Raw genomic sequence first — 27,338 nt, 5'->3', positions numbered from 1 at the left:
GAGAGAGAGAGAGAGAGAGAGAGAAACACAGTCTGCAGTGGCCACAGACGTGTGAGTTTGTTTGTTTGTGTGTATATCTATGTTTGTGAATGCAAGAGAGAGACAGAGTGCAAAACCCAATGTTTGCAGTCTGGGCAAAATGCACGGGGTGCGTGTGTGTCTGTCTATGTACATGTACATGCGTGTGCGTGTGCGCGCGCGTGTGTGTGTGTCACTGTACTATTTCCTTGCATCCTGAGCTCCCTGGAGGTGTGACTCCATTACGGCACTGTATACTGTATTCCCAGTGGACGCGGGAGCCTATATTATTTGCATTCAAGTGGTGGTGACCCACATGCTATATCATAACTACTATACCTCAGCTGCCCTGAAAGCACAGTAACCTATATTATTATTATGTTACAGTATGACTACAGTACCCCCCCCCCGCTGACAGATAACATGGAGGACAGCAGGTAATATGAATAATATTATTAACAGCAGGGTACATTAGAGACTCAACTTAACCCTTTCACTGCCACACACTACAGACGGTTACTCGTGTGGGCAGTGAAAGGGTCAACCTTCTCTGTATTGTCGCAGTGAAAGGGGTTAACCCTTTGGTAGTGTGGTGGGTGGTGAAAGGGTTAAAGATCTGTGTGAACATATTCAAAATGACAGTATGACAGGAAGCAGCTGGATTCTGTGCCGTTCTGGATTCTCCGTTGGACTTTCATGGACTTTCATGAATCATGAATATATTCGGGGGGCGATGATGACAAGTCATTGAACCAGTGAGTGCATCACGTCCTGCTGAGTCGCTGGTGCAAATCCCAGCGATGCCCAGTGGACCATCGACCAGCACTGACAGTTAGAGAGCAGAGGAATCAAAGAGGGCCAAGCCCCGCCCCCCCTCGCTCTGTCGAGTGGCAGGACACACAGCCAGTCAGACAGACACACAGCTGCTGGAGGAGAAGAGAGTAGCCGGCCCATAGCATGCCTAAAGGTTAAAGTGCACGGCCCAAAATGTTGTCACCACTCGACCGACATGCAACAGAATAAAAGAACATGATATAGAAAAAAACCTTTCTGTTCTCTTAAAACTATCTTCATAAAACCACAGAAAACAAAAAACAAAACAAACAAAACAACTAAAAATAATTTCCAGAGAGAGAGAGAGAGAGAGAGAGAGAGAGAGAGAGAGAGAGAGAGAGAGAGAGAGAGAGAGAGAGAGAGAGAGAGAGAGAGAGAGAGACGCCTGTTACATAAGTGTTGCAGCAGTGATGTTGTCATTCATAAGCAGTGGTTAGTTTTTTTTTTTTTAAAGGTCAGTTCCGCTCTAGATCTGAGCTTTCTCAGAGTCCACCTGTGGCTCCGGTCGACAGCCGTCATGCAAGCAGGCATCAAGCAACAGTGATGGAGAGAACAGGGGGAGAGAGAGAGAGGGGGGGGGGGAGAGAAAGAGAGAGGGGGGAGAGAGAAGCACGGTCTGAGTTGCTGAGGCTGCCACACTCACCCGCTTGAACAGTCTATGGTCCATCAAGGGGCTTGACGTAAACAGCAAAACAACACCAGACAGCTATTAGCACACAGTAGGTATACTGTGAGGGAGGGGAGGGGAGGGGAGGGGGGGGGGGCAAACACAGTGAGGGGGAAGGGGAAGGGGGGGGCGGAGGTGTCGGGACACATGTGTAACCCAACCCATTTCTTCCCCACAAAATAAAATAACACACAACGGGGGAAATGTTCAGACTGACCCTCTTTACGTTTTAACCCTTTCACTACCGCACTACAGAAGGTTAACCGTCTGTAGTGTGGTGATGAAAGGTTAACCTTCTGTATAGTGTGGTTGTGAAAGGGTTAACCCTTTGTCGCGTGGCAGTGAAAGGGTTAACCTTCTGTAGTGTGGTAGTGAAAGGGTTAACCTTCTGTAGTGTGGTAGTGAAAGGGTTAACCTTCTGTAGTGTGGTAGTGAAAGGGTTATAACCCTTTGCCGTGTGGCAGTGAATGGGTTAAGGTTAAGACGTCAGTGGTCAGCTGTACAAAGGCAATGGCTTTCCCAGACCTTCTACACACCATGGCAATGACAGTCTAAACGCTAAACACTATAGTATGAACATACCCATGCTAACTTGTGTGTGTTTTTACGCGTGTGTATGCCTACTGTGTACAATACATACTGTGTGTGTGAATCTAACACAATGCGTCCATATTGTGTGTCCTACCGATGAGGCCTACCTGTGACGACAGCGACGCAGGAACCTCATGATCTTCCTGGCCGCCTGGTCCTGCCTCTTGGTGAGCAGACTACTCCTGCAGCAGAGAGAACAATACAGACAACAACACTGTGTTACACTCCGATACACGTGGATGTGCTATTTACTTGTACCTCCCCTCCTCCCCCCCCCCCCCCATGCTGCTGCTATGATGCCTGCATCTCCCCAAGGGGATCAATAAAGGAACATGATCTTATCTTATTACATGCTTTTACATTAACATTAAGGGTTAACCGTCTGTAGTGTGATAGTGAAAGGGTTAACCTTCTGTAGTGTGGCAGTGAAAGGGTTAACCTTCTGTAGTGTGGCAGTGAAAGGGTTAACCTTCTGTAGTTGGCAGTGAAAGGGTTAACCTTCTGTAGTGTGGCAGTGAAAGGTTTAACCGTCTGTAGTGTGGTAGTGAAAGGGTTAACCTTCTGTAGTGTGGTAGTGAAAGGGTTAACCTTCTGTAGTGTGGCAGTGAGAGGGTTAACCGTCTGTAGTGTGGTAGTGAAAGGGTTAACCGTCTGTAGTGTGGTTGTGAAAGGGTTAACCCTTTGTCGTGTGTTGCAGAGAAAGGGTTAACCTTCTGTATTGTCGCAGTGAAAGGGTTAACCCCTTGGTAGTGTGGTAGTGAAAGGGTTAATGCTGTCGCACCCTAAGTGCCGGTTTGTCAAATGGACACTTCACCGATAATGACATTATGTACATAATCTCACACGTTAATTGAGTTATTGGGAGTTTGAATAATGTGTCCTTGAGTGACGTCATGTGATGACAATGGATCCTTGTGATGTGTTAGTTACAGTTTGGTGAAACGGTACGGATACTATGGAGAAATAGCAGTGGGGATTGAAATAGGGATCGGTATGTATTCATCTCCATCCTTTCATTGAGTTGCAATTAACACAACACAGATTCAGTGTCTTCTGATGACATCACTGGAGGACATATTTATCCATTTCACAACCACACTACAGAAGGTTAACCCCTTCACTACCACACTACAGAAGGTTAACCCCTTCACTACCACACTACAGATGGTTAACAGTCTGTAGTGTGGTAGTGAAAGGGTTAACCTTCTGTAGTGTGGTAGTGAAAGGGATAACACTTTGTTAGTGTGGCAGTGAAAGGGTTAACGAGTTATATGAGTACTGGCTAAGCGTCCGGCTCTTAAGCCATACCGAGATATACCTCATCTCATGTACCTATTGTACTCCATCAACGAATAAAAAACCAAATACACCCACCACCTGCCAGGCCCGCCCCTTTAGTGGCGTACTATAAAGTACTAGGCGTGGTCACCACTCACTCTTCCTCAGAAAAAATCGTTTCCAGGAAAAGATTCCCCAAGGGAACTCAGGGCACGCTAAGAGCGGGACGCTTAGCCAGTACTCATATAACTAGGTTATATACATAACCTGTCGTTATATATCGTACTTGCATCGCGTCCCGCTCTTAAGCCATACCGAGATATGGGGTAGAGCGGACGCGAGGCCCGACAGATGCACCCCCTGAGGACCCGTAAGCCCACATCAAGGGGGAAGGGGAGTCCCGTCACCCCATCCTTCCTAATGAAGAGGGGGAGCAGTCAACTCCACCGAGTGCGAACAAGAGGGAACTAGAACCCCTTGAACACACAGCACAGGCGGTACCACGTGTGACACAACACACTGTGGCCCATACCCACACACCCCTGCTACCCCACCAAAGGACGGGAAGCAGAAGAGGCCACAGACCTCAGAACCGCCTGGGAGACAGAACCCCCGGTCATGTCCATGAGGTAAAACCCGGGACCCGGGGAGGACCATGAAGCTGCAGCACAGATGTCCTCCACCGAGGCCCCACCCAGCAGAGCGGCAGAGGCCGCCACCCCACGAGTGGAGTGCGCCCTGACGCCCCCAGGGGGAGCCAGCCCGGCCAACGTGTAGCAGAGGGCAATGCCCTCGCACAACCAATGGGACAGGCGCTGTTTCGATAGTGCCTTACCGGCACGAGAACCACCGTAACAGACAAAAAGCTGATCGGTAGCCCTGAGGCCCTGAGTACGGCTGAGGTAAATCCCCAAAGCACGGACCGGACATGACAGGTGAATGCCTGCCTCCAACTCACTAGCGTGGGGAGGCGGATGAAACGCCTGAACCACAATATCCCTGGAGCGGAAGGAACTCCGGATATTTTTAGGCACGAAGGCAGGATTAGGCCGCAGAGTGGCACCGCAATCGGAACGAAAAGACAGGCACTCTGGTCGTACCGAGAGAGCACAAAGCTCACCCACGCGTTTAGCGGAGGTGACGGCCAGCAAGAACGGGGTCTTGAACGACAGCTGTCCCAACGGCGCTTGCTCAAGAGGCTCAAACGTGGCCAAGGACAACCGACCGAGGACCAATTGAAGATCCCAACTCGGAGCCAAAGAGCGTTTTACCGGCTTAACGCGTCGAGCGCCAAGCAGGAAACGCTTCACAAGAGGGTGGCTTAACAAAACATCACCCTCAAATCCCTCATGATAAGAGGATATAGCTGCTGCATATACCTTCACCGTCGAAGCCGACAGTCTATCAAGGAGAGACTGGAGGTAGACAAGGACAGCATCCAGGGGGCAGGACACCAGGTCCCTGCCCCCCGCCCTACACCACTCTTGGAACATACGCCATCTGCCCGCGTAAAGCGCAACAGTGGAGGGAGCATGCGCATTCCAGATGGTATCAACCACAGAAGGGTCCATCCGCTCCAGATTTACCCTCTCACCAGCCACACCATCAGACGTTGGCCAAACACCGGGTACTGAAACAGCGACCGTGTGCTTGAGAGAGGGCCATCGCCGACCAAGGAATAAGCCATGGCGGAGCTACCAGTAGCTGGATCAGGACCGGGAACCACACTGCCGTGCCCCGGTCCGGCGCGACCAGGATCACCGTCCTGCGCTCCCTCCGTATCCGCTCCAACAGCTGACTCAACAGCTGTAGAGGAGGAAAGGCGTACAGAAGGCCGGGCGGCCATGGAAACATCGAGAAGGCATCCACCCCCAAGGGGGGATGATCTGCCTGACTGACCGAGAACCACACGGGGCCTTGTGAGAGCGTCGGCTCGCAAACAGATCCACTGAGGCCTCCCCGAAGCGATCCCAGATCTGTCTGACTATATCGTGGCGCAGTTCCCACTCGTCGCAACGAGGACCGCCCCGAGACATCATATCCGCGCCCACATTCTCCACACCAGGGATGTGGAGCGCCCTCAGACTGCGCAGCCTGCGAGTTTGACCGCGGCCCGGTGCAGGCGGATGGACCGAGTCCCACCCTGCCTGTTGATATACGCCGCTGCTGTCATACTGTCCGTTCTGACCAGAACGTGCTCGCCTACCACCAGGTGGACGAACCGTTTGAGGACCAGGAGGACCGCCCTCAATTCCAACACATTGATGTGCAGGGTAGACGGGGCAGCATGGACTCTCGTCCAGCTGCCCCCCACTGCGTTGGTCTGACACGTCCCTCCCCAACCCGTGAGAGAAGCGTCGGTGAAGACCGTGACGTGTGAGCGCCTGCTGCCCATGGGGACCCCAATGGTGAGGATACCAGGCCTCCTCCAATGGGCGAGATCTCCCCATATCGACAAAGGAACCGTCAACCGTTTCCATTTGTCCCTCACCGAGTCTATTCCCATACTGAAGAACCACCTCTGTATCCTCCTCATGAAGAGGAGGCCAAGAGGAACCACTGTGTGAGCAGATGCCATCATACCGAGCAGGCGCATCACTTGCAGTGCCGTGACCGTCCCTCCCAGACGGAAACCCCAGAGAGCGTGTAGGATAGACACCCTCCGTTGCTCCGAGAGGGTTACAATCATGGGCCTCGACCTCAACGTCAAGCCCAAGTACTCCACCTGTTGACTGGGAAGAGGCGTACTCTTCTTCCAGTTCACAGCAAAACCCAGCCTGGTGAGGAATTCCACCACCAGCCTGGTATGAGACCTGGCAACCTCCTCCGACCGGCTGAGGAGTAGAATGTCGTCGAGATAGAATAGAACCCGTATTCCCCGACGATGTAGAGGCTCCAGCGCAGTCGCGACGCACCTGGTGAATGTGCGGGGAGCCAGAGAATAGCCGAACAGCAACCTCTGGTACTCGTATGCTATGCCCTGAAACAGGAACCGTAGGAACTTCCTGTGAGGAGGGAAAATCGGGATGTGAAAATACGCATCCTTCAGGTCTATGGAGGTGAACCAGTCTCCCCTTCTGACAGCAAGCAGCAGGAGTTTGACGGTCAACATTCTGAATGGTCTCGCCACAATCAGACGATTGAACGCGGACAGATCCAGTATAGGTCTGACCCCTCCCGTTTTTTTGGGCACCAGAAAATAACGGGAGTAGACGCCTGACATCGCGTCTTCTCTCGGGACCACGACTATAGCCTGCTTCGCCAACAGAGATTGAATCTTGTCGGCCAGGGCTGTCACTGCTTCTGACCCTGACAATAGGGTCTGCACCAAACCTGAAAACGGAGGGTGGGGTCGTGCAAACTGCAAAACAAGCCCCTCCCTCAACGTTCTCTCTATCCACCCCTCCAAACGGCATTCTTGTTGCCATATGTGATAATAATCCCACAGCGCACCCGCCGTCAACTGACGCTGGGCCGCAAGGAACAGTAGATAGGTGGCCCGGTCCCTCCCGCTGTGCGACGCACCCAAGGGGGGACCCCGACAGAAAGGGCCGGTTTGATATGGGAGAAGCTGCCATCAAACTGGTTGACACACACTCCCCCCCTGAACACCCCTCTAGCGCATGCTAAGGAGTTGTTCTACAGCTAGACATGCAAGGCGTGAGGACCCCATGGGCTCCTACACGCCGTAGCCCTGCAGTGATATTGCTATCACCCAAATCACGCTCGCCTCTTCTTTGCAGACCACTGCCGCTCTCACGGGAGTGGGAGGCATCAGCGTGATACCCCGCCTGGTGAAGATTCCAGGGGTAAGCAAACCTCCGGTAAGCATTCAATATTACACAATTTCTCTAATCTTTTCATATCACTAGTTGCATAGGGCATCTTGCATCCGCTATGATGGAAACGAAAATAGAGGAAGAGTGAGTGGTGACCACGCCTAGTACTTTATAGTACGCCACTAAAGGGGCGGGGCCTGGCAGGTGGTGGGTGTATTTGGTTTTTTATTCGTTGATGGAGTACACTAGGTACATGAGATGAGGTATATCTCGGTATGGCTTAAGAGCGGGACGCGATGCAAGTACGATATATAACCTTCTGTATTTTCGCAGTGAAAGGGTTAACACTTTGGTAGTGTGGCAGTGGGTTAAACACATTAACGGCACACCTGGCGATGACGTCATTAAGCATGTGTAGCTGTAGAAGTCACAGTCATGGGGCGTGGGACTGTGGATTAGACCTGATCAAAATTTTTCCTTATCCTTTATCTTCAATCAATGCAATTTTTATTGCATTGATTGATTGATTGATTGAGTTTATTTGATAAACACTATTAAATACAATATTCATTCATTCGATCTTTATTCATACTCGATAAATACACTGAGTAGTTAAACTAATTCACAGTGTCGTTGAGATGTTACATTCACAAGTGTCACAGTGTGTTAATAAAAAAAACATCTGACAATCAGAACAATAAAGAGCACATGAAATGTAAAAGAATATTAAAATAATAAAAGAAACATAGGTAATAATTGAAAAACAATTACATATTGTGGTGACCTGATTGATCATCAAGGTTCTAAACCGACCCATAGACACCAGAGAGTTTCCTGCAGGGATGATGTAGGGGCAGAGAAGCCAAAATCAGATGTACCAAGTTCAGTACAAACTCTAGTGTAAGCCAATCACTGGATTGTGTACGACATGGCCCAGTGGTCCAGTCCAATAGAGAAGTAATATCATTTGGAGTAATAGAATAGAATAGAATAGAAATATTTTAATCATCCCGAAGGAAATTTGGCACTACAAATCGCTCACAGTAAACATTTAGGTAGACAAAACAAAGTCACGAATAAAAATGGCCTAAGAATAAAGAATAAAATAAGCCTAAGAATAAAATAATAATAGTAAAATACTGTCCGGGATTCACATTTCCTATGTTATTTATGTACATTCTAATATAAAACATACAGTAAAAAATACAGAAAGTATTACAGTAAGTGTAATATTGAACAGTGTTGTTTTAAAAGTAAAAGTCCAGGAAGATGGTAACTGTCACCCTGTGCGCAGTGATGCAGTGAGGCACAGTGATGCATTGTAAAGTCTGATGGCTGTCGGAATGAAGGACTTCCTGCGCCGTTCAGTGCTACATTTTGGGAGTGTGAGCCTAGCACTGAACATGCTCCTCCTGTCAGCCAAGTCTGTGTATAGTGGGTGGGAGGGGTTTTCCCTGATGGCATGGACCTTAGCAAGGCTCCTCCTCTCCGCCACCACCAAGAGGATGCTCCAGTTAAGAGTTGCATCCTCGTGTTCAGTTCTACAAAGAGATGATCAAGGACGATAACACAGTGAATCTGGAAAGTGTATTTCCTCTGTGGGCCTTCAGGCGGGGTGAGGGGGGTGTAGGATGTGTGACTACCTCAGTTGCGCCAAGGCAGATAAGAGGGGGGTGAGTAGGGTTGGGTACCGTTCACATTTGAACCGATACTGGTACCGAACGGTACCTTTTTTCCCCGGTACTTTAGTCTAAAAAAATTGAATCTACCTACCTTAGTTGTAAAAAAAAATTATTCCAAACTTCTAATTATTTATTATCATTATTATTTATTTAGAACAATTTGTTAATATATATATATAATATTGCAGCGAGCGTTGTCTGCATCTAGCTTTGTAAAGTGTAACCACACTTGCAACCGTTTTCGGCTTGTCATTTCCCCCCGACTGCTTTGTTGTTGAATCAAGTCAAATCCTAGGTAAGTGTGTATTGTGTGCGTGAACGTTGACGTGAGCATGCGGCACACTTCATAGGTTTAGTTTTGCGGTAAACGAAACGTTGATGTCATCGAACTTTAAAACAATATATATATATATATATATATTTTTTTTTTACAGTACCGAAATGTGGCACCGGTGGATCTCACGTGAATCGGTACTCGGTAGTACCGACGCGATTCTGTCGATACCCTTAAAAGTACCGGTACCCATCGGGGTGAGGGGGGTGTGTAGGATGTGTGACTACCTCAGTTTGTGTTGCACCAGGGCAGAGGGGGGTGTGTAGGATGTGTGACTACCTCAGTTTGTGTTGCACCAGGGCAGAGGGGGGTGTGTAGGATGTGTGACTAACCTCAGTTTGTGTTGCACCATGAGGGCAGAGGGGGGTGTGTAGGATGTGTGACTACCTCAGTTTGTGTTGCACCATGAGGGCAGAGGGGGGGTGTAGGATGTGTGACTACCTCAGTTTGTGTTGCACCAGGGCAGAGGGGGGTGTGTAGGATGTGTGACTACCTCAGTTTGTGTTGCACCAGGGCAGAGGGGGGTGTGTAGGATGTGTGACTAACCTCAGTTTGTGTTGCACCATGAGGGCAGAGGGGGGTGTGTAGGATGTGTGACTACCTCAGTTTGTGTTGCACCAGGGCAGAGGGGGGGTGTGTAGGATGTGTGACTACCTCAGTTTGTGTTGCACCAGGGCAGGGGGGGGTGTGTAGGATGTGTGACTACCTCAGTTTGTGTTGCACCACCAGGGCAGAGGGGGGGTGTGTAGGATGTGTGACTACCTCAGTTTGTGTTGCACCAGGGCAGAGGGGAGGGGGGTGTGTAGGATGTGTGACTACCTCAGTTTGTGTTGCACCAGGGCAGAGGGGGGTGTGTAGGATGTGTAACTACCTCAGTTTGTGTTGCACCACCAGGGCAGAGGGGAGGGGGGTGTGTAGGATGTGTGACTACCTCAGTTTGTGTTGCACCAGGGCAGAGGGGGGTGTGTAGGATGTGTGACTACCTCAGTTTGTGTTGCACCACCAGGGCTCTCTCGCTGCGCCGCTGGGGCCGCTGCCTGCCGAACTGCTTGTAGCTGCGGTAGTATTGCTGGATCAGCACGGCCGCCCGCCGGCTCTGCTGGAACTTCTTCTGCTCGTGGTAGCTGCGGAACTTACTCTGGATAAGGATGGCGGCCTGCGTCATCTTCTTATAAAGTGCATACTGACAAGAGAGGAGAGTGGTATATCACAGTGTTATCAAGGTCACGTGACACCAATACCAACACACACACACACAGTGGTAGGATCATCTATAAAATACAAAGTCATGTAACCTGTGTTGAGTTGTGTATCTAAGACAGTGAAAAGGTGTTACCTTCAAGGCTATCCATGTTAGCTTGTAGAAAGAAAAAGTGAGGGATTGTGAATCATGAGCTGATAAAGGATCAGGCTTAAAGGAACACGCCAACTTTTTGGGAAATTAGCTTATTTGCCATCTACCCTGGAGTTAGACGAGCAGATACACAACCTTTTCTTCTCTGTGCATGCATTAGGCTTAGGGAACAGCCGCACCGTTAGCCTAGCTTAGCATCATTCACTGGAAGTAGGTGTGCCAGTGTAGCCTAGTTCCCAACAGTCATGAAATACACTTGAATACAAAAGAAAATAATTGTACTCAATTACATTTCAGAGAAAAAATACATACTTTTTACTTCTTACATTTAAAATGCAGACCTACAAAGTACAAAGTACAAATCTCGCAGGTCCAACAATTTTAATTAGTATATTTGTTTCTCTGGCCGAACTAATGTTAACGTTATTAATCCTGCGGCCACTCTTTATTTAAAAACAGCCAATCAAATCCCCATCAATGGAAAATGAACCCGCCCATACCCATGCTGATTGGTCCTTGTGCAAGACTAGAAAGCGGGGATCTTTGATTAAACACCTGCTATCAGAAGAATAGACAGTCAGAGTGACAAGCTACAGGAGACGGCCACAAACGATAGTACGAGTGATGAAGAGGACGAAACGGAACATTTCATTGCCCCGGAATAAAAATGTGTTTGTACTTTTACTTTTTAGTACTTAAGTACATTTAACAGTAGACACTTTTTTTTTTTACTTTTACTCAACTGTGTTTTTAGACAGATACTCTGACTTTTACTTGAGTACAATTTTGAGACGGTACCCATACTTTCACTTAAGTATAATTTCTGGGTACTTTTTTACACCCCTGATATTTACCACGTCTAAACATCATCTGTTTCATATAAGCTCGTGATCCACTGTAGATTAACAGAAGAACCGAGCGTTTGACCGTTAGCCTCTATCCGCGGCGGCAGTATCAGTAATGGTGTCTCTCTGGTCTCGTACCTGTTTATACTTCTTGTAACAACGTTGAATGACAGCGGCGGCTACTTCCTGTTGCTCTCTGAGCGGGCGCCCCTGTGGAGGAAAGTAGAGCGGGTAGAGGTCAGAGGTCACCGTAAGAGGGGCTGCCCTGTACGGCCACACAAGGGGCACCAGCAGCGTGGGGCTCTATCAGGTGTCAATCTGGGGCCCTGATTGCACCGGCCCTGGAGAACGAGGCCTCCACCCCGCTGGCCCCGTGATGACGGTTCACACTCCCGTCAACCGGGTTGGGGGAGGGGGAGGGGGGAGGGGGGGGACCGGGGCACGAGGAGGTGGACTGCTGCTGAGAGATTCTGTTGCCGGGGGGGGGGGGGGGGGGCAGAGAGAGAGAGAGAGAGAGAGAGAGAGAGGCAGGGAGAGTGGTCTGCCTCAGCCCGGCACCCCACAGATGTGACTGTGAACGGCAGCGAACAGTTTGAGAGATGTTGGTAAAGTCATTAAAGCGAGCCACAGGGGGGGGGGGGGGGCAAGGTGAGGTGGCGTAGCGGCCGTGAGGGGCTGCGTGTGTAGAGCTAGTTTAGGACAGGCAGCAGCGTGATCCAGACACTTTACTTACTGAGAGGAAGAGAGAGAGAGAAGGAGAGAGAGAGAGAGAGAGAGAGGCAGGAGAAAGAGAGGATGTACTTAATCGGGTTTTTATCAGAGCGGGGTATACAGTGGGGCAGTGCAGTCGTTCCTCAAAGCAAGGCCATGCTTTGCTCAAGCCACCTCTCCTCATGCTGAAACCACAGGGGGTCCGAGATATTGTTTTGATATTGTTTTGTTTTGGGATGCGTGAATGTGAAGAGAGAAACAGATGTAGAGATGGGGAAATAATATGAACCATGAACATAAAAAAATGTTGTGTAATTGCGGCAAAACCCTGATTATCACTTAAATTACAAAACAACCGACGCTTTATACGACCAAAAGAAAAAAAAAACATTTTCACCACAACCACGTTACAACAATCATAAAGACAAACAGATACCAGTACATCTAGCTTATCTAATAGTTTGCAATCCTCTTGGCTTGGGGCAGCCCGGTCATGGGGCAGCCCGTCATGGGGCAGCCTGTCATGGGGCAGCCCGTCATGGGGCAACCCGTCATGGGGCAGCCCGTCATGGGGCAGCCCGTCATGGGGCAGCCTGTCATGGGGCAGCCTGTCATGGGGCAGCCCGTCATGGGGCAGCCCGTCATGGGGCAGCCTGTCATGGGGCAGCCTGTCATGGGGCAGCCTGTCATGGGGCAGCCCGTCATGGGGCAGCCTGTCATGGGGCAGCCCGTCATGGGGCAGCCCGTCATGGGGCAGCCCGTCATGGGGCAGCCCGTCATGGGGCAGCCCGTCGTGGGGCAGCGTGTGGTATACCTGAGCCCCTGGGTCCTGTACCTTGTACTTGCGGAAGGCGGTCTGGACCAGGCGGGCGGCCTCGTAGAGCTCCCTCTGCTCGGGGTCGGACAGGGTCAGCTGGGCCAGGTCCCGCTCCACCTTGCTGTTGGAGGCGTTGATGAACTCGCTCCAGTCGGCGGGCGAGGGCAGGGTGGGCCTGGTCTCCACGGGCCCCCCCTCCCTCAGCGGGGACCCCCCGGGACTGAGGCCGGGGTGGTTGGAGGACGGGGCCAGGGGCTCGCTGTACAAGGATCTGAGGGAGGGGAGGGGGACGGGGAGAGGAATCACTTGTTACTTGCTGCTGTTTTTTTTGTTTTGTTTTTAAATAACCCTGTTCACTACCACTCTACCAAAGGGTTAACCCTTTCACTGCGACACTACAGAATGATAACCCTTTCACTGCCACACGACAAAGGGTTAACCCTTTCACAACCACACTACAGAAGGTTAACCCTTTCACTACCACACTACAGACGGTTAACCGTCTGTAGTGTGGTAGTGAACGGCTAACCTTCTGTAGTGTGGTAGTGAACGGCTAACCTTCTGTAGTGTGGTTGTGAAAGGGTTTAAATAACATGGCAATTAAGAGACTGAAGTAAAATCTGTAATGACATGAAACAGTGACCTCTAGGCAAAAGAGCCCTGCTTGGTATTGCACTTTGATTACATTTTCTGCTTTGATCTGGTTGGAGTTGAATGGGGAGGGGTTTGCTATTGCTGGCCACACCTCAGCCAGAGCTCTGGAGAGATCCACAGTATAATAATACTGTAAGTTACTATATAGCTATACTATGGTTTACATATTCTATATTCTATAAATAGCTATAATATAATACATAATAGCTACCTCACACAAAAATGTCATAGCCTCATAAAGTCTATTGTCTATGGAGCGGATTTGACATCCCAGTTGGGAGGGTAGGTTTCTAGCTTTAGGAGGGAGTGGTGCATGTTTACAGATACTGTCCTGGGGCACAGGATGAAGAGTTCTTAAAATGGACGCCATTCCCCTTTAGACCACATTTAGAGGGTAATTCTGGTATTTTTTAAAACTGGACCCTATATTTCCCTCGTTTTGGGGTCTAAATTGACAAATAGGGACACATCTTTTGGAATGGGTCCAGTATTGAGTGAGATCACTTTAGCCAGCAGCCGAAAAACTGCAATATAATAATTGGGGGCATTTGTGGACGTGAAGTTATGTCTCGTTACTGCCACTGACTGGTGCACTCAGACTGAGAAGTGTCCGAATAGTCTTCTGTTTCTATTTCTTCTCCCATCTCCCCAATTTAGATTAGATTAGATTAGAATGTATTGTCATCATACAGCACAAGTACTAGTACAATGAAAAAGAAGTTTGGCATCCAACCAGAGTGCAAATGTAACAGTAAAGTGCAATAGTAATATACAATGTACAGGTGGTTAAACTGGGTATAACATATAAATCAGTACTACTTTTTTGCGCGGTGATTGATTGATTGATTGAACATTGTATTAACAGATTGCAGAATGGGTACAATACAGTACGGCTCAATACACACAATTGTTAAGGGGATGCAGACCAGAGAAAGACGTTCGTCTTGTTTACATCAGGGTCCCCCATTTTCAATTCATAATGAATTGTAAGTAAGGGTGCAATTAGCACCACAGTGTTTGCTCTGTACCCTTATTCCAATGTGGATTCGTCCAGACATGGCAAATACAATCTCTGACTCTGACTCTGACTGTGTAAATCTTTTATGTCTTTTTATCGGTTTTGTTTTTCCTGTCCTTTCACGTTTTTAATTACTTTTCTTTTATCATGCTGCTATCTTTGCACTTCACTGATGATTTTATTATGTGAAGCACTTTGTGACCCTGGTCTGTGAAAGGTGCTATATAAATAAACATTACTTACTTACTTACTTACTTACTTCTTCAATCAACACATGACATGGCTCAGTAACAGTGTTGTGTTGGGGGGGCGCCCCTCACCTCAGGTGTATGATGCTCAGTAACAGTGTCGTGTTGGGGGGGCGCCCCTCACATCAGGTGTATGATGCTGGGCAGACGCCCCTCACCTCAGGTGTATGATGCTGGGCAGACGCCCCTCACCTCAGGTGTATGATGCTGGGCAGACGCCCCTCACCTCAGGTGTATGATGCTGGGCAGACGCCCCTCACCTCAGGTGTATGATGCTCAGTAACAGTGTTGTGTTGGGGGGGCGCCCCTCACCTCAGGTGTATGATGCTGGGCAGTAACAGTGTTGTGTTGGGCAGACGCCCCTCACCTCAGGTGTATGATGCTCAGTAACAGTGTTGTGTTGGGGGGGCGCCCCTCACCTCAGGTGTATGATGCTGGGCAGTAACAGTGTTGTGTTGGGCAGACGCCCCTCACCTCAGGTGTATGATGCTCAGTAACAGTGTTGTGTTGGGGGGGCGCCCCTCACCTCAGGTGTATGATGCTGGGCAGTAACAGTGTTGTGTTGGGCAGACGCCCCTCACCTCAGGTGTATGATGCTGGGCAGCTGCTCCACGTCTCCCAGGTAGTTGGCCAGCCAGCTCATGGTGCTGCTGACCCCGGTGGTGTCCAGGGGTAGTGCGTCCGCGGCCGCGAAGTTCTCCCTCTTGATCCTCTCCGGCGTGGCCTCGATGATGTGCTCCGCCAGGGTCATCATGTTGGCCTGCGTGGGGGGGGCCAGGAGGAGGAGGGGGGGGGGGAGACAGGAGGAGGAGGAGGAGAGAGAGAGGAGGAGAGAGAGAGAGAGAGACAGGAGGAGGAGGAGGAGGAGAGAGAGAGACAGGAGGAGGAAGAGGGGGGGGGGGACAGGAGGAGGAGGAGGAGAGAGAGAGACAGGAGGAGAGAGAGACGGGAGGAGGAGGAGAGAGAGACGGGAGGAGGAGAGAGAGAGAGACAGGAGGAGGGGGAGAGAGAGAGACAGGAGGAGGAGAGAGACGGGAGGAGGAGGAGGAGGAGAGAGAGACAGGAGGAGGAGGAGGAGAGAGAGAGAGACGGGAGGAGGAGAGAGAGACGGGAGGAGAGGAGGAGAGAGACAGAAGGAGAGAGAGACAGGAGGAGAGAGAGACAGGAGGAGAGAGAGACAGGAGGAGAGAAAGGAGGCGAGAGACAGAAGGAGAGAGAGACAGGAGGAGAGAGAGACAGGAGGAGAGGAGGCGAGAGACAGAAGGAGAGAGAGACAGGAGGAGAGAGAGACAGGAGGAGAGAGAGACAGGAGGAGAGAGAGGAGGCGAGAGACAGAAGGAGAGAGACAGGAGGATATAGAGACAGGAGGAGAGAGAGAGACAGGGGGAGACAGACAGGAGGAGAGAGACAGACAGGAGGAGAGAGAGAGAGACAGGAGGAGGGAGACAGACAGGAGAGAGAGACAGGAGGAGAGAGAGAGAGGAGGAGAGAGACAGAAGGAGAGAGAGAGACAGGAGGAGAGAGACAAGAGGAGAGAGACAGACAGGAGGAGAGAGAGACAGGAGGAGAGAGAGAGACAGGAGGAGAGAGAGAGACAGGAGAGAGACAGGAGGAGAGAGAGAGACAGGAGAGAGAGAGACAGGAGGAGAGAGATGGGAGGAGAGAGAGAGACAGGAGGAGAGACAGGAGGAGAGAGATGGGAGGAGAGAGAGAGAGAGACAGGAGGAGAGAGACAGGAGGAGAGAGAGACAGGAGAGAGAGACAGGAGGAGAGAGAGACAGGAGAGAGAGATGGGAGGAGAGAGAGAGAGACAGGAGGAGAGAGACAGGAGGAGAGAGAGACAGGATAGAGAGACAGGAGGAGAGAGAGACAGGAGAGAGAGACAGGAGGAGACAGACAGGAGGAGAGAGAGACAGGAGAGAGAGACAGGAGTCAAGTCAAGTCAAATGTATTTATAAAGCATGTTTCATACACAGAGGCAATCCAAAGTGCTGTATACAAAGAACTATACAAAAAGGCACAGTATAAAAAATAATGATTCAATGGAATAAAAAGAACATACATAAAAGGAACACAGAAGCAGGGTACAGTATAAAAGCGGTACATTCTCACAAATAGACTTTCAGTGCATTACATAAAACCAACAAAAGAAAAGAAAAAAAGTACAGTAAAGTGCAAAAAAAGAGTGCAGTGGTTTAGCAGCAGCAGTTTTAAAAACAGAAACAAACATATGTTTTTTTTTAGCCTATTCTTAAAAACAGGCAGAGTTGGGGCAGATCAGTTTATCCCAGCTGTGTGAGGCATAGTAGCAGCATGTTCTGGTCCTATGAACAGTTAGCAGACCAGTCCCTAAGGACTCTAGAGGGTTCATGGTGTAGAAGCAACTCAGAGATCTATTCAGGAGCTGAGCAGGCTGTTGTATCAATGTTTCCCGGCTCAATCACAATCACCAAGCATATTATTTACACATCTGCGTGGTTTAGTGACTGGCTTCTCGGCAGGGGTGTAAAAAGTACCCAGAAATTATACTCAAGTGAAAGTATGGGTACCGTCTCAAAATCGTGCTCAAGTAAAAAAGTCAGAGTATCTGGCTAAAAACACACTTGAGTAAAAGTAAAAAAGTTTCCACTTTTAAATGTACTTAAATACTAAAAAGTAAAAGTAAAAACTTTTTTTCTGACCGTCTATTCTTCTGATAGCAGGTGTTTAATTAAAGATCCCCGCTTTCTAGTCTTGCACAAGGACCAATCAGCATGGGTATGGGCGGGTTCATTTCCCATTGATGGGGATTTGATTGGCTGTTTTTAAATAAAGCGCGGCCGCAGGATTAATAACGTTAACGTTAGTTCGGCCAGAGAAACAAATGTACTCATTACAATTGTTGGACCTGCGAGATTTGTACTTTGTACGTCTGCATTTTAAATGTAAGGAGTAAACAGTATGTATTTTTTTCTCTGAAATGTAATGGAGTAAAAGTACAAGTATACAAACCTAATAATACTCGAATAAAGTACAAATCCCCCAAAACAGTACTTAATTAAGTATTGTAACGAAGTAGCCTACAATTATCCAAGTACTTTACACCCCTGCTTCTCGGTGGATTGTAAGCATAGTGGTCTGATGAAGGATGAATCGGTACAATTGCTTATTTTATTCTTTTCGACGTTTGGCCCAATAATATAAGTGAGAGATGTAACTAATCTCTTTAGAAACGGCAAAGTCACCTCCCCGTAGTCCCGGACCCAGACTGATATTTACCCACACAATATCAGTGCGCTACCACTATTCACTCCTCCCTCCCCTTCAAACGTTCTCCCCTGATGCACCTATCAGCACGACAACTCAAATCAATTGCCGAATGAATTACTGTACACACTTTTTTATTATTATTTTTTTTGTCTTGTTATTATTTTTATTTTTTCTATAATTTTTTTTATTATTACCATTATTATAATCTCTTTCTGAAACTGTTTGTTTGTTTGTTTGTTTGTCTGCCTGTCACTTTGTTTTATGTCTGTTGTCCTTTGTATTCCTGTTTTGTGTTTCTAATGGAAAACTCTCAAGCACATATCATTTGTAAATGTTGGTTACACTGAAAAAACTCAATAAACAGATATATATATATATATATAAAAAAGAAATGTCTAAGCCTCTCTTGAATCATACTGAAGAAGAGAATAATGAAGGTGATAGCCAAGGTGTTTGTTGTGGGATATAGCGTTCTAATCCACCACTTCACTCCTCGGTGGAGAGACTGAGATGGATGGACGGTCCAATCCTTTGGCCACCAGACTGGATCAATGGACAGAGTTTATTATGTACTGATGGAGGTCGACAAGAGTGCCAGGTAGGCCCTGGTATGTGTGTGTGTATGTGTGTGTGTGTGTGTGTGTGTGTGTGTGTGTGTGTGTGTGTGTGTGTGCGCGCGCGCGCGTGTGTGCGTACGTGTGTATGTGTGTGTGTGTGTGTGTGTGTGTGTGTGTGCGTGCGTGCATGCGTGCATGCGCGCGCGTGTGTGTGTGTGTGTGTCCTCCTCTATGCTGATGACATACATCAGAAACCCAGTGGCATGACACTGTGGCGCTGCCAGTGATCAATTCCAATCTGAATCTCATATACCAATGTTTGCTTCACTGGTGACAATCTGGAGATCAATACACACAATGCAACTTCTACAAGTGGTGCCGTTTTTAAAGAGAAAATCCACCCTAAAAACAGAGCCTACAGTCATTGTACTATTCCATAAGTATAAGTCATTGGGCCTCGTGCGACAACATTCTCTTAACCCTTTCACTACGGTTATCCGTCTGTAGTGTGGTAGTGAAAGGGTTAACCGTCTGTAGTGTGGTAATGAAAGGTTAACCATCTGTAGTGTGGTAGTGAAAGGTTAACCGTCTGTAGTGTGGCAGTGAAAGGTTAACCTTCTGTAGTGTGGAAGTTCTATGAATACTAGTGACACTCAGCGTCATCTGCACTAACCTCACTTTGTGCATATGCACTGAATAAAAATCCACAATGTACCTTTACATACCAACATTCGTCTGGCCACACCCCCATCCGCTACCTTCATAAGCAGGTGTGTGGCCACACACTCGCCTCCTTCCCAATCTTTCACCACAAGGCGAGATCAAAGGCTGCAGTGGCGTCCAGACGCTGAGCGTCACTAGTATTCATAGAACTTGGTTATATTCATAACCTTACGTTCTATATCATACTAGCTTCCGCTCAGCGTCATCTGTACTACGGGAGCTGAGCGGGAGCTTGAAGCTCGACAAATGTACCCCACTGAGGCCCCCCACAACCATCAGAACCGGGGAGGACCGAGCCCCCCTGACCCTCCTTAATGGAGGATACCCCCCCTATTGGAGGACGGGAGGGAGACGGATCCGACCGTGAGAAGAGAAACTCGAGCAACTCAACGCACAGGGTGAGCAGACCGTGGCTTGACCTCACGACTACCCACACGCACAACCCGCATGCCACCAGGGAACGAACGGAAGGAACAAACCTCGTTACCGCCCCCAAAAACATGTGGTCGAGAGCAAACTCAACCCCGTGGCAAGGCCGTAGCAGCGGAGCGCGAAGGAAGACCCAGACCCACTGAAGGGACTGGATCCCCCGGAAAAAGGGGGCCCGGAGAGGTCAATGACGCCACAGCATCAAGACCTCACCAGGCGGTCACTTAGTGACACCGCCCCCCACATCGCCAGCGTATTCGGACAGGGCCCCTCCAAGAGCGGGCCCTTCCCCCCACTAGTACGCCGCCTGGCACACTGACCCTGGCAAACTCAGGCAGTCAGCATGGCCGTAACTCGAAGCTACACTACAGCGGAAGCAGGCAGCGCACCGGGGAGACGACCCCAGAGGGGGTCGAACCCTCAAACCAGGCAGCAGGCGTTTGACCCGAGCCTGGAGCACTGCGGACGAGACAGGCGCCAAAGGGGTCAACTGAAAACAGCACCCCGGCGGAAGGGGCGTAGGCTGGCATTGTTGCGCACCATGACAAAGCCTCCACCAAAAAAACCCGACCCAGAGGGGCCAAGGCAGAGAAGGCTGACACGATTGGCAGACGTCATGAACGTGCAGGGGCACACTCAACCGGGTAACCCGGGAGTTGACTCTGCTCCAACACACCAGGGAATCAACCACCCTCTTGGTACCACATGCGGTGGTTGTTCCTATAACCCCTCAAGAAAAAACTCCAAAACACACCTGCGGGTATACACTGGCTATACCGCAGTACAAGTGTTCCAGTTTTCCAAAAGGGGTTATTCCAGGCCTACGGGTCGACGAAACACAACTTCGGACCGGGCCCGGTGGCTCGGGAAGCACACAGGGATGCCAGAGGAGGTCCATAAGACCACCCCAACAGCCCCCTCTTCGCCATGCGTAAGAGAGGAGTGAAAAGAATGGAAAACCAGCCCCTTTATGATAACGCAGGGTACAACCTGTACCCCACAAAGGGTCTTCATAACGCCCAACCCTGTGACACCCGGGCCGACCCGGCATTTTTTCCCCTGAAAAAAGCACAAGTCCCTCAGGGTACCAGAACAGCAGATCTGCGTCCCCGGCGGACAACGGGTTAACTGACCTGGACCAGCGTGACCAGAACCAGTCCCGTGCCCTAATCACGCCGACATCCCCACTCCAAGAGAGGGGGTAGGTACGCGTGTCGATCTAAAACATGAAAAGAGGGCGCCACCCAGACGGTCCCATTCGTACCGCGCTCAGTGGCCCACCCCAAGGGCGTGAGACCCCTCTACCTATGTTTTGATCCATTCCGTTAACATCCCCCAGACATGAACGAGAATTCGTCGAGACCTAGTAACAGGCGCTCGGAAGAGAAAACCTCCATCCCAGTTGCCCTATAAAAACGCAGTTTTAATAATGAGCAACCAAGGCGTACCAGCCTCATGCGTGATTCTTATCAGAAACACTACGGGCCAGCACTATGTACGCGTCGAGACCCAAACACATCAATGGATAGTCTAACCAGACACCAGACATTGGTCCTTCAAGTCGCCTGGGAGAACGACAAGGAGTTGTCGTGCTTCATATTCTTTCCTCTTTTTATTAAAAAGAAAGAAACACCGACTGACATGAATCCCACGTGACGCGGCTGAGGGTAATTTTTTTTTTCATTCTTACATCCCGCCACCATCACCACAGAGAGGAGACGGGAATCCTCAGAGAGACTTCCCACGTGAGCCATGAATTGAAAAGTCACGGTAACATTGAGCCATGTGACCAACAGACTCAAGTTACACATATATTGAGCGTAGCAAAACACTAAGTTCCTACGCTCTGCCCCGACAACTTGACAATGACAGACCCTACATACGGGTCTGAAAAAACTCACGGAAGCCGTCGTCCAATAGGACCGAATGAAAAGAGAGTAAAAAAAAAACCCAACCAATCAGAAGAGGGAAGGAGGGGTTTATCCGGTACCCCCTCGCAAGCCCAACCCTTGAATACGACAACAACAATAGCCATATGATACCTTAAGTAGCCAGTATACTAATGAACAGCGCAAAGCTAATTCAATGCGCGCTAGCCACAGACAAGTCTGTGAACAGGGTTTATAACAAGGCCAAAGTTATATATGTGTGAACCCGACACCCGTGTTTATGTTGCAAGACACAGAAAATCTGATAGAGAGAGAGAGCGGCCTGAACCGTGGTACCTTTACACACACGAGCATTACTGCAGACCAACACAACAGTGTTGCGGCTCAATATCACTGTTTAAGCAACAGAGCACACAACTAACCTCTACCTTTATGTGAAGACCTAACCTTCAGGTCGAGGCAGAAAAAACCTTTTCCAATCGAGTGTAAGGTGCAGGCCTTGCTTAAGCTCTAACATGAAATGTAGCGACCAACAAGACTTAAAAGTCTAGCCCTTCTATCAAACCCACACTAGCGAAAGGTTCACACATCGTATCCCCATCATATGTAGTGAATAAACACACAGTTTGTAACAAAAAATAGTCCCTCCCAGGAGGGACCTTTTATTTCTTTAACAAAATCATATGTTGGGCCGGGAAGGGAACAGGGGGGACCACAGAGGGAAAAATGTCACTTTTAGCAACGCCTGCCACGAGCGGCTCAGGACTTGCCACCCCGGGGAGCCCCGGAGGGATGGTAAAGGATAGGAGGCTGGTCACGACGATCCCTACCGTCACCTCCGAGCGTAGATGGGCCGGCTGCAGTGGCGGAGGCGCCCTCTTTCCTCCTGGCCTTCTTTGCCGAAGGTCCAGCAGTGGCGGTGGTAGCAGCGGCGGCTACGGCGGCGGAACCCCGACGACGAGCCTTCCGTCTGACTCCACCGGCGACATCGGGCGGGGGGAAATGAGGCTGGAGCACGGAACGCTCCTCCTGCATCTCCCTGCAGGTAGAGGTCATCATCTGCAACGCCGACCCGAAGAGCCCCGCATCGGAGTGGGGTGCCGTCAGAAGTGGAGTCCTCTTCCTCTCCGGCACACGCGCCTGCTCCAGCCAAAGGTGGCGCTGGGCTAGAGTGGCCAGGGCGCATACTTTCCCAGCGGCGACGGCCTGCAGCTGGATCAGATGCAGGATGGCTCCTGCCGCCTGGGCGAGCTGATCATGTTGCAAATCGGTCAGCTCCGTACCGCCCGTCAGTATCCCGGACATGAATCTCGCCAGCTGCGCGATGTTAGAAGTGGCAGCCAGAGATTGAGTCGCGGAGATAAATGACTGGTCACTCCAGTAAGCCAACCGCCTCGCCGATTTCCCTTGGGGAACCGGCTTCCGTAACGGCTCCCACACCACCTCAGGACAAAGGAGAGCTGCCATCGGCCTATCAATCCGAGGCACCCCCTCCTTCATACCGTCTACCAAACCCACCACCCTTGTGACTGGCACGTAGGCGGGGGTGAGGCCCATGATGTGGGAGACCACCTGTCCCTGATGGACGTAGGCCTCCATCGAGGGGAAAAATGGACAGACAACGCCCATCTCTCTCACAGGACGGCGTTGCCATAGATGACCTATGAGATCATCAGGAACAGGAACAGGCAGTGGCTGCGGCAGCGGCACGCCGTTTGCGACTGCCGCCGCCGCCATGAGCTCGGGGAACAAAGCATGCAGTTCCCCCTGCATACTTTCCCCCACCGAGCTCGCGTCCCTCACATGCAGCAGACTACTGGTTACAGAGCCACATTCTGATGTGGCTGATAGCAGGGCATCCCGCCGCCGAGTCGGAGGTTCTAACCCAACATCCGCGTACGAGGGACCCCAAGGAGACCTATCACCCCCCTCCAGTGTTACCTGGACGGGCGGCGGACATGTCTCCACCGGGGCGTCAAATAAGAACCCGTCTGCTTCTACCATGTAGTCCTCTGTTTCCATTGACCATGGAGAATCAGACGCATCCTAATCCGGCTCCAGCAACTCACCAAAACCAGGCCGTTCGCGTCTACAAGCCACCATCTTACGACGGGAGCGAGCCGACGCAAAAAGTTTGCGTCTCAAATCCTCCGCCACCAGAGGAGCCGGCCGCCCAACAGCGGACGACTCTCCGGTGGCAAAGGAACCAGAGCCGGAACCAGGCCATCGCACAGGAGACGTCGCCGGTGCACCAGCTCCTTGGAGAGGCAAACTACCTATCGGACGCCTACCGGGCGCGGCTGCCGACCACGAAAGTGGCCTCAACCCCGCTCCAAGACGCACGACAGAGGAGGCAATGGAGAACCGCTGGTGAAGGGTAACGTTGCTAGCGCGACCCTCCGAGGTAAACATTATGACTTAGCTTTTTTCTTTTTAAAGTTATGAGAGAAAGAAAAAAGCAAGAAAAAATGTAAACACGTAACTCAACTTTCTTCAGCTTAAAACAACCTCGTCAAGTGATGTATATAACAGGCACTTCCTTGTGGTGAAAGTGAAGAAGGAGGCGAGTGTGTGGCCACACACCTGCTTATGAAGGTAGCGGATGGGGGTGTGGCCAGACGAATGTTGGTATGTAAAGGTACATCGTGGATTTTTATTCAGTGCATATGCACAAAGTGAGGTTAGTGCAGATGACGCTGAGCAGAAGCTAGTATGATATAGAACCTTCTGTAGTGTGGTAGTGAAAGGGTTAACCATCTGTAGTGTGGTAGTGAAAGGTTAACCTTCTGTAGTGTGGTAGTGAAAGGTTAACCGTCTGTAGTGTGGTAGTGAAAGGTTAACCTTCTGTAGTGTGGTAGTGAAACGTTAACCTTCTGTAGTGTGGTAGTGAAAGGGTTAACCTTTTGTAGTGTGGTAGTGAAAGGTTAACCTTCTGTAGTGTGGTAGTGAAAGGTTAACCGTCTATAGTGTGGTAGTGAAAGGTTAACCTTCTGTAGTGTGGTAGTGAAAGGGTTAAAATCTTCTGTAGTGTGGTAGTGAAAGGTTAACCTTCTGTAGTGTGGTAGTGAAAGGGTTAACCTTCTGTAGTGTGGTAGTGAAAGGGTTAACCTTCTGTAGTGTGGTTGTGAAAGGGTTAACCTTCTGTAGCGTGGTTGTGAAAGGGTTAACCTTCTCTAGTGTGGTTGTGAAAGGGTTAACCATTTGTTGTGTGGCAGTGAAAGGGTTAACCTTCTGTATTGTCGCAGTGAAAGGGTTAACCTTCTGTAGTGTGGTAGTGAAAGGGTTAACCTTCTGTAGTGTGGTCGTGAAAGGGTTAACCTTCTGTAGCGTGGTTGTGAAAGGGTTAACCTTCTCTAGTGTGGTTGTGAAAGGGTTAACCCTTTGGTAGTGTGGTAGTGAAAGGGTCGCCGCGGGGCGTGGCTAGACGCAAGTTGGTTGCCTTTAATATTCACGCCGCCAGGACCCCCGAAAACCAGAGTATAGTCGGGTTTTCATTGTTGTTTCTTTTATTCGATATTTCCATTCATATCGGCAGCCTGTGTTATCACTGGGGATGGGTCTGAGATCTCAAAAGTCCAATACCGCCGCCTAACGCCTTGCGGCCGCTATTGCACTCCATTTGAAACGATGTGGCTTGGTGTCTGGGCCGAGCTGCGGCCTGCGGGCGGGGTCTAACTACTCGGTCAAGCCAAACGCTTATAACGCATGCATCGACGAGGGTCGGGTACTTGGAATGGTGATCAGATAATTGGAATATTCTTTTCGGGACAGATCCTGGTCAAGGTAAGGACTATATGGTATCAATATTGCATTGATCCAAAAATTCCTTCATGCTGATCGGGGCCTGTGTGTGCGTGTGTGTGGCGTGTGTGTCCCCCCCCCCCCCCCCCCCCCTCATGCATCCATGATGAAACATAATACCGATAATCTAAATTTGATTTGAGAACAGTAGCTAGTCCAGGGAAGAAACGATAACGCGTTTACTAGAATACACGTTGCCGGCCATTACGAAGCATTTTGGAAATGACACCAGACCACCCTGAAACTACACTCATATTCACAACGGTATAAAACGGAAATGTATGGATGGAAAAATTATCTGTTTTTTGCATCTTGACCGGAAGAAACTCAATGACAATCGACTATATTATTAGATCCATATCTATAATATATAATATAGCTTTAGGCCTGCAAACACAGCCACGTATCCCCATGTTAAAAGGCGCTGGCCTTTCAACAGTAACAGTAAACAGCGCCATCTGGCGCTGAAAGTGTTAATAGGCATCTTTGTTTACGGTTTGATTATCACTGATACAAAGTAAAATAGAATAAAATAATGCAATAGTGCATTGCAATGAAATAGTTATCATCGTATTTTTTCGGGAGGCCGGTAAGGAGTGCATTACAGTAGTCGAGTCGGCTTGAGATAAAGGCATGGATCTGGTTTTCAGCATCCTTTTGATTTATAAATGGCCGTACTTTATCTATGTTTCTAAGGTGGAAGAATTATGTTTTTGTCAACTTGTTGATTGTGATTTAAAGCTTAGGTCTGAGTCTACCATAACACCAATACTTAACTCACTCAAATACAGTTAGCAGCTGGATAGACTACAGATGTAAATTAGCTTCTGCTAAATCTGGTGGAAACATATTTTCATGTAACAATGATTAATTGTCCAAAAAAAAAAAACCCTAACCCAGACTCATACCCCCCCCCGGCACACCGCTAAACGCCTCGGCCAGTCCTTCGTACCAGCGGCCATCAGGCTCCACAACAGTGGGTAGGGACCGCTGCCAGCAGCCAGAGAACTACTAAGATGTCTGATCACTGAGTGTGTCTGACTCTTACCACCTAACCTGCACAGACTACAACGTATAACGTATGACGTATATCGTGCCAGTTAGGTTAGTTATACTGCAACTGTGTATACTGTTTACTTTACTTACTCATAGTATATATTCAGAATGTCCTCATATCCCAGTAAAGTCACCATGGGTGCTGTCATAGTGTCCTCATATCCCAGTAACGTCACCATGGGTGCTGTCATAGTGTCCTCATATCCCAGTAAAGTCACCATGGTTACTGTCATAGTGTCCTCATATCCAAGTAAAGTCACCATGGTTACTGTCATAGTGTCCTCATATCCAAGTAAAATCACCATGGTTACTGTCATGGTGTCCTCATATCCTAAAATCACCATGGTTACTGTCATAGTGTCCTCATATCCAAGTAAAGTCACCATGGTTACTGTCATAGTATCCTCATATCCTAAAATCACCATGGTTACTGTCATGGTGTCCTCATATCCAAGTAAAGTCACCATGGTTACTGTCATAGTATCCTCATATCCTAAAATCACCATGGTTACTGTCATAGTGTCCTCATATCCTAAAATCACCATGGTTACTGTCATAGTGTCCTCATATCCTAAAATCACCATGGTTACTGTCATGGTGTCCTCATATCCCAGTAAAGTCACCATGGTTACTGTCATAGTGTCCTCATATCCTAAAATCACCATGGTTACTGTCAGTGTCCTCATATCCCAGTATAGTCACCATGGTTACTGTCATAGTGTCCTCATATCACAGTAAAATCACCATGGTTACTGTCATAGTGTCCTCATATCCCAGTAAGATCACCATGGTTACTGTCATAGT

The 27,338-nt window shown here is 49.2% G+C and overlaps 1 protein-coding gene across 1 annotated transcript in view; it reads right to left on the bottom strand.

Annotated features, from left to right (window-relative positions):
• The window catches only part of LOC311244189 (calmodulin-binding transcription activator 1-like), a gene marked incomplete at both ends in the record, with an annotated part of 18,600 nt that extends 3,016 nt beyond the window's left edge, over window positions 1-15,584 (bottom strand). The window contains 7 exons of the mRNA XM_084333596.1: window positions 1,496-1,526; window positions 2,218-2,292; window positions 10,167-10,366; window positions 10,520-10,540; window positions 11,521-11,592; window positions 12,929-13,181; window positions 15,412-15,584. Of these exons, the coding sequence (XP_084189722.1) occupies window positions 1,496-1,526; window positions 2,218-2,292; window positions 10,167-10,366; window positions 10,520-10,540; window positions 11,521-11,592; window positions 12,929-13,181; window positions 15,412-15,584 (825 nt within the window). The remainder of the gene's footprint in view (window positions 1-1,495; window positions 1,527-2,217; window positions 2,293-10,166; window positions 10,367-10,519; window positions 10,541-11,520; window positions 11,593-12,928; window positions 13,182-15,411) is intronic.
• Between the last annotated feature and the right edge of the window lie 11,754 nt (window positions 15,585-27,338).

Source organism: Notolepis coatsorum, assembly GCF_963971535.1.
Source record: "Notolepis coatsorum genome assembly, chromosome: 17".
NCBI classification, from domain to species: Eukaryota; Metazoa; Chordata; class Actinopteri; order Aulopiformes; family Paralepididae; genus Notolepis; species Notolepis coatsorum.
Note: the sequence above shows the minus strand (reverse complement) of the source record. Positions and strands in the feature narration are given on the sequence as shown.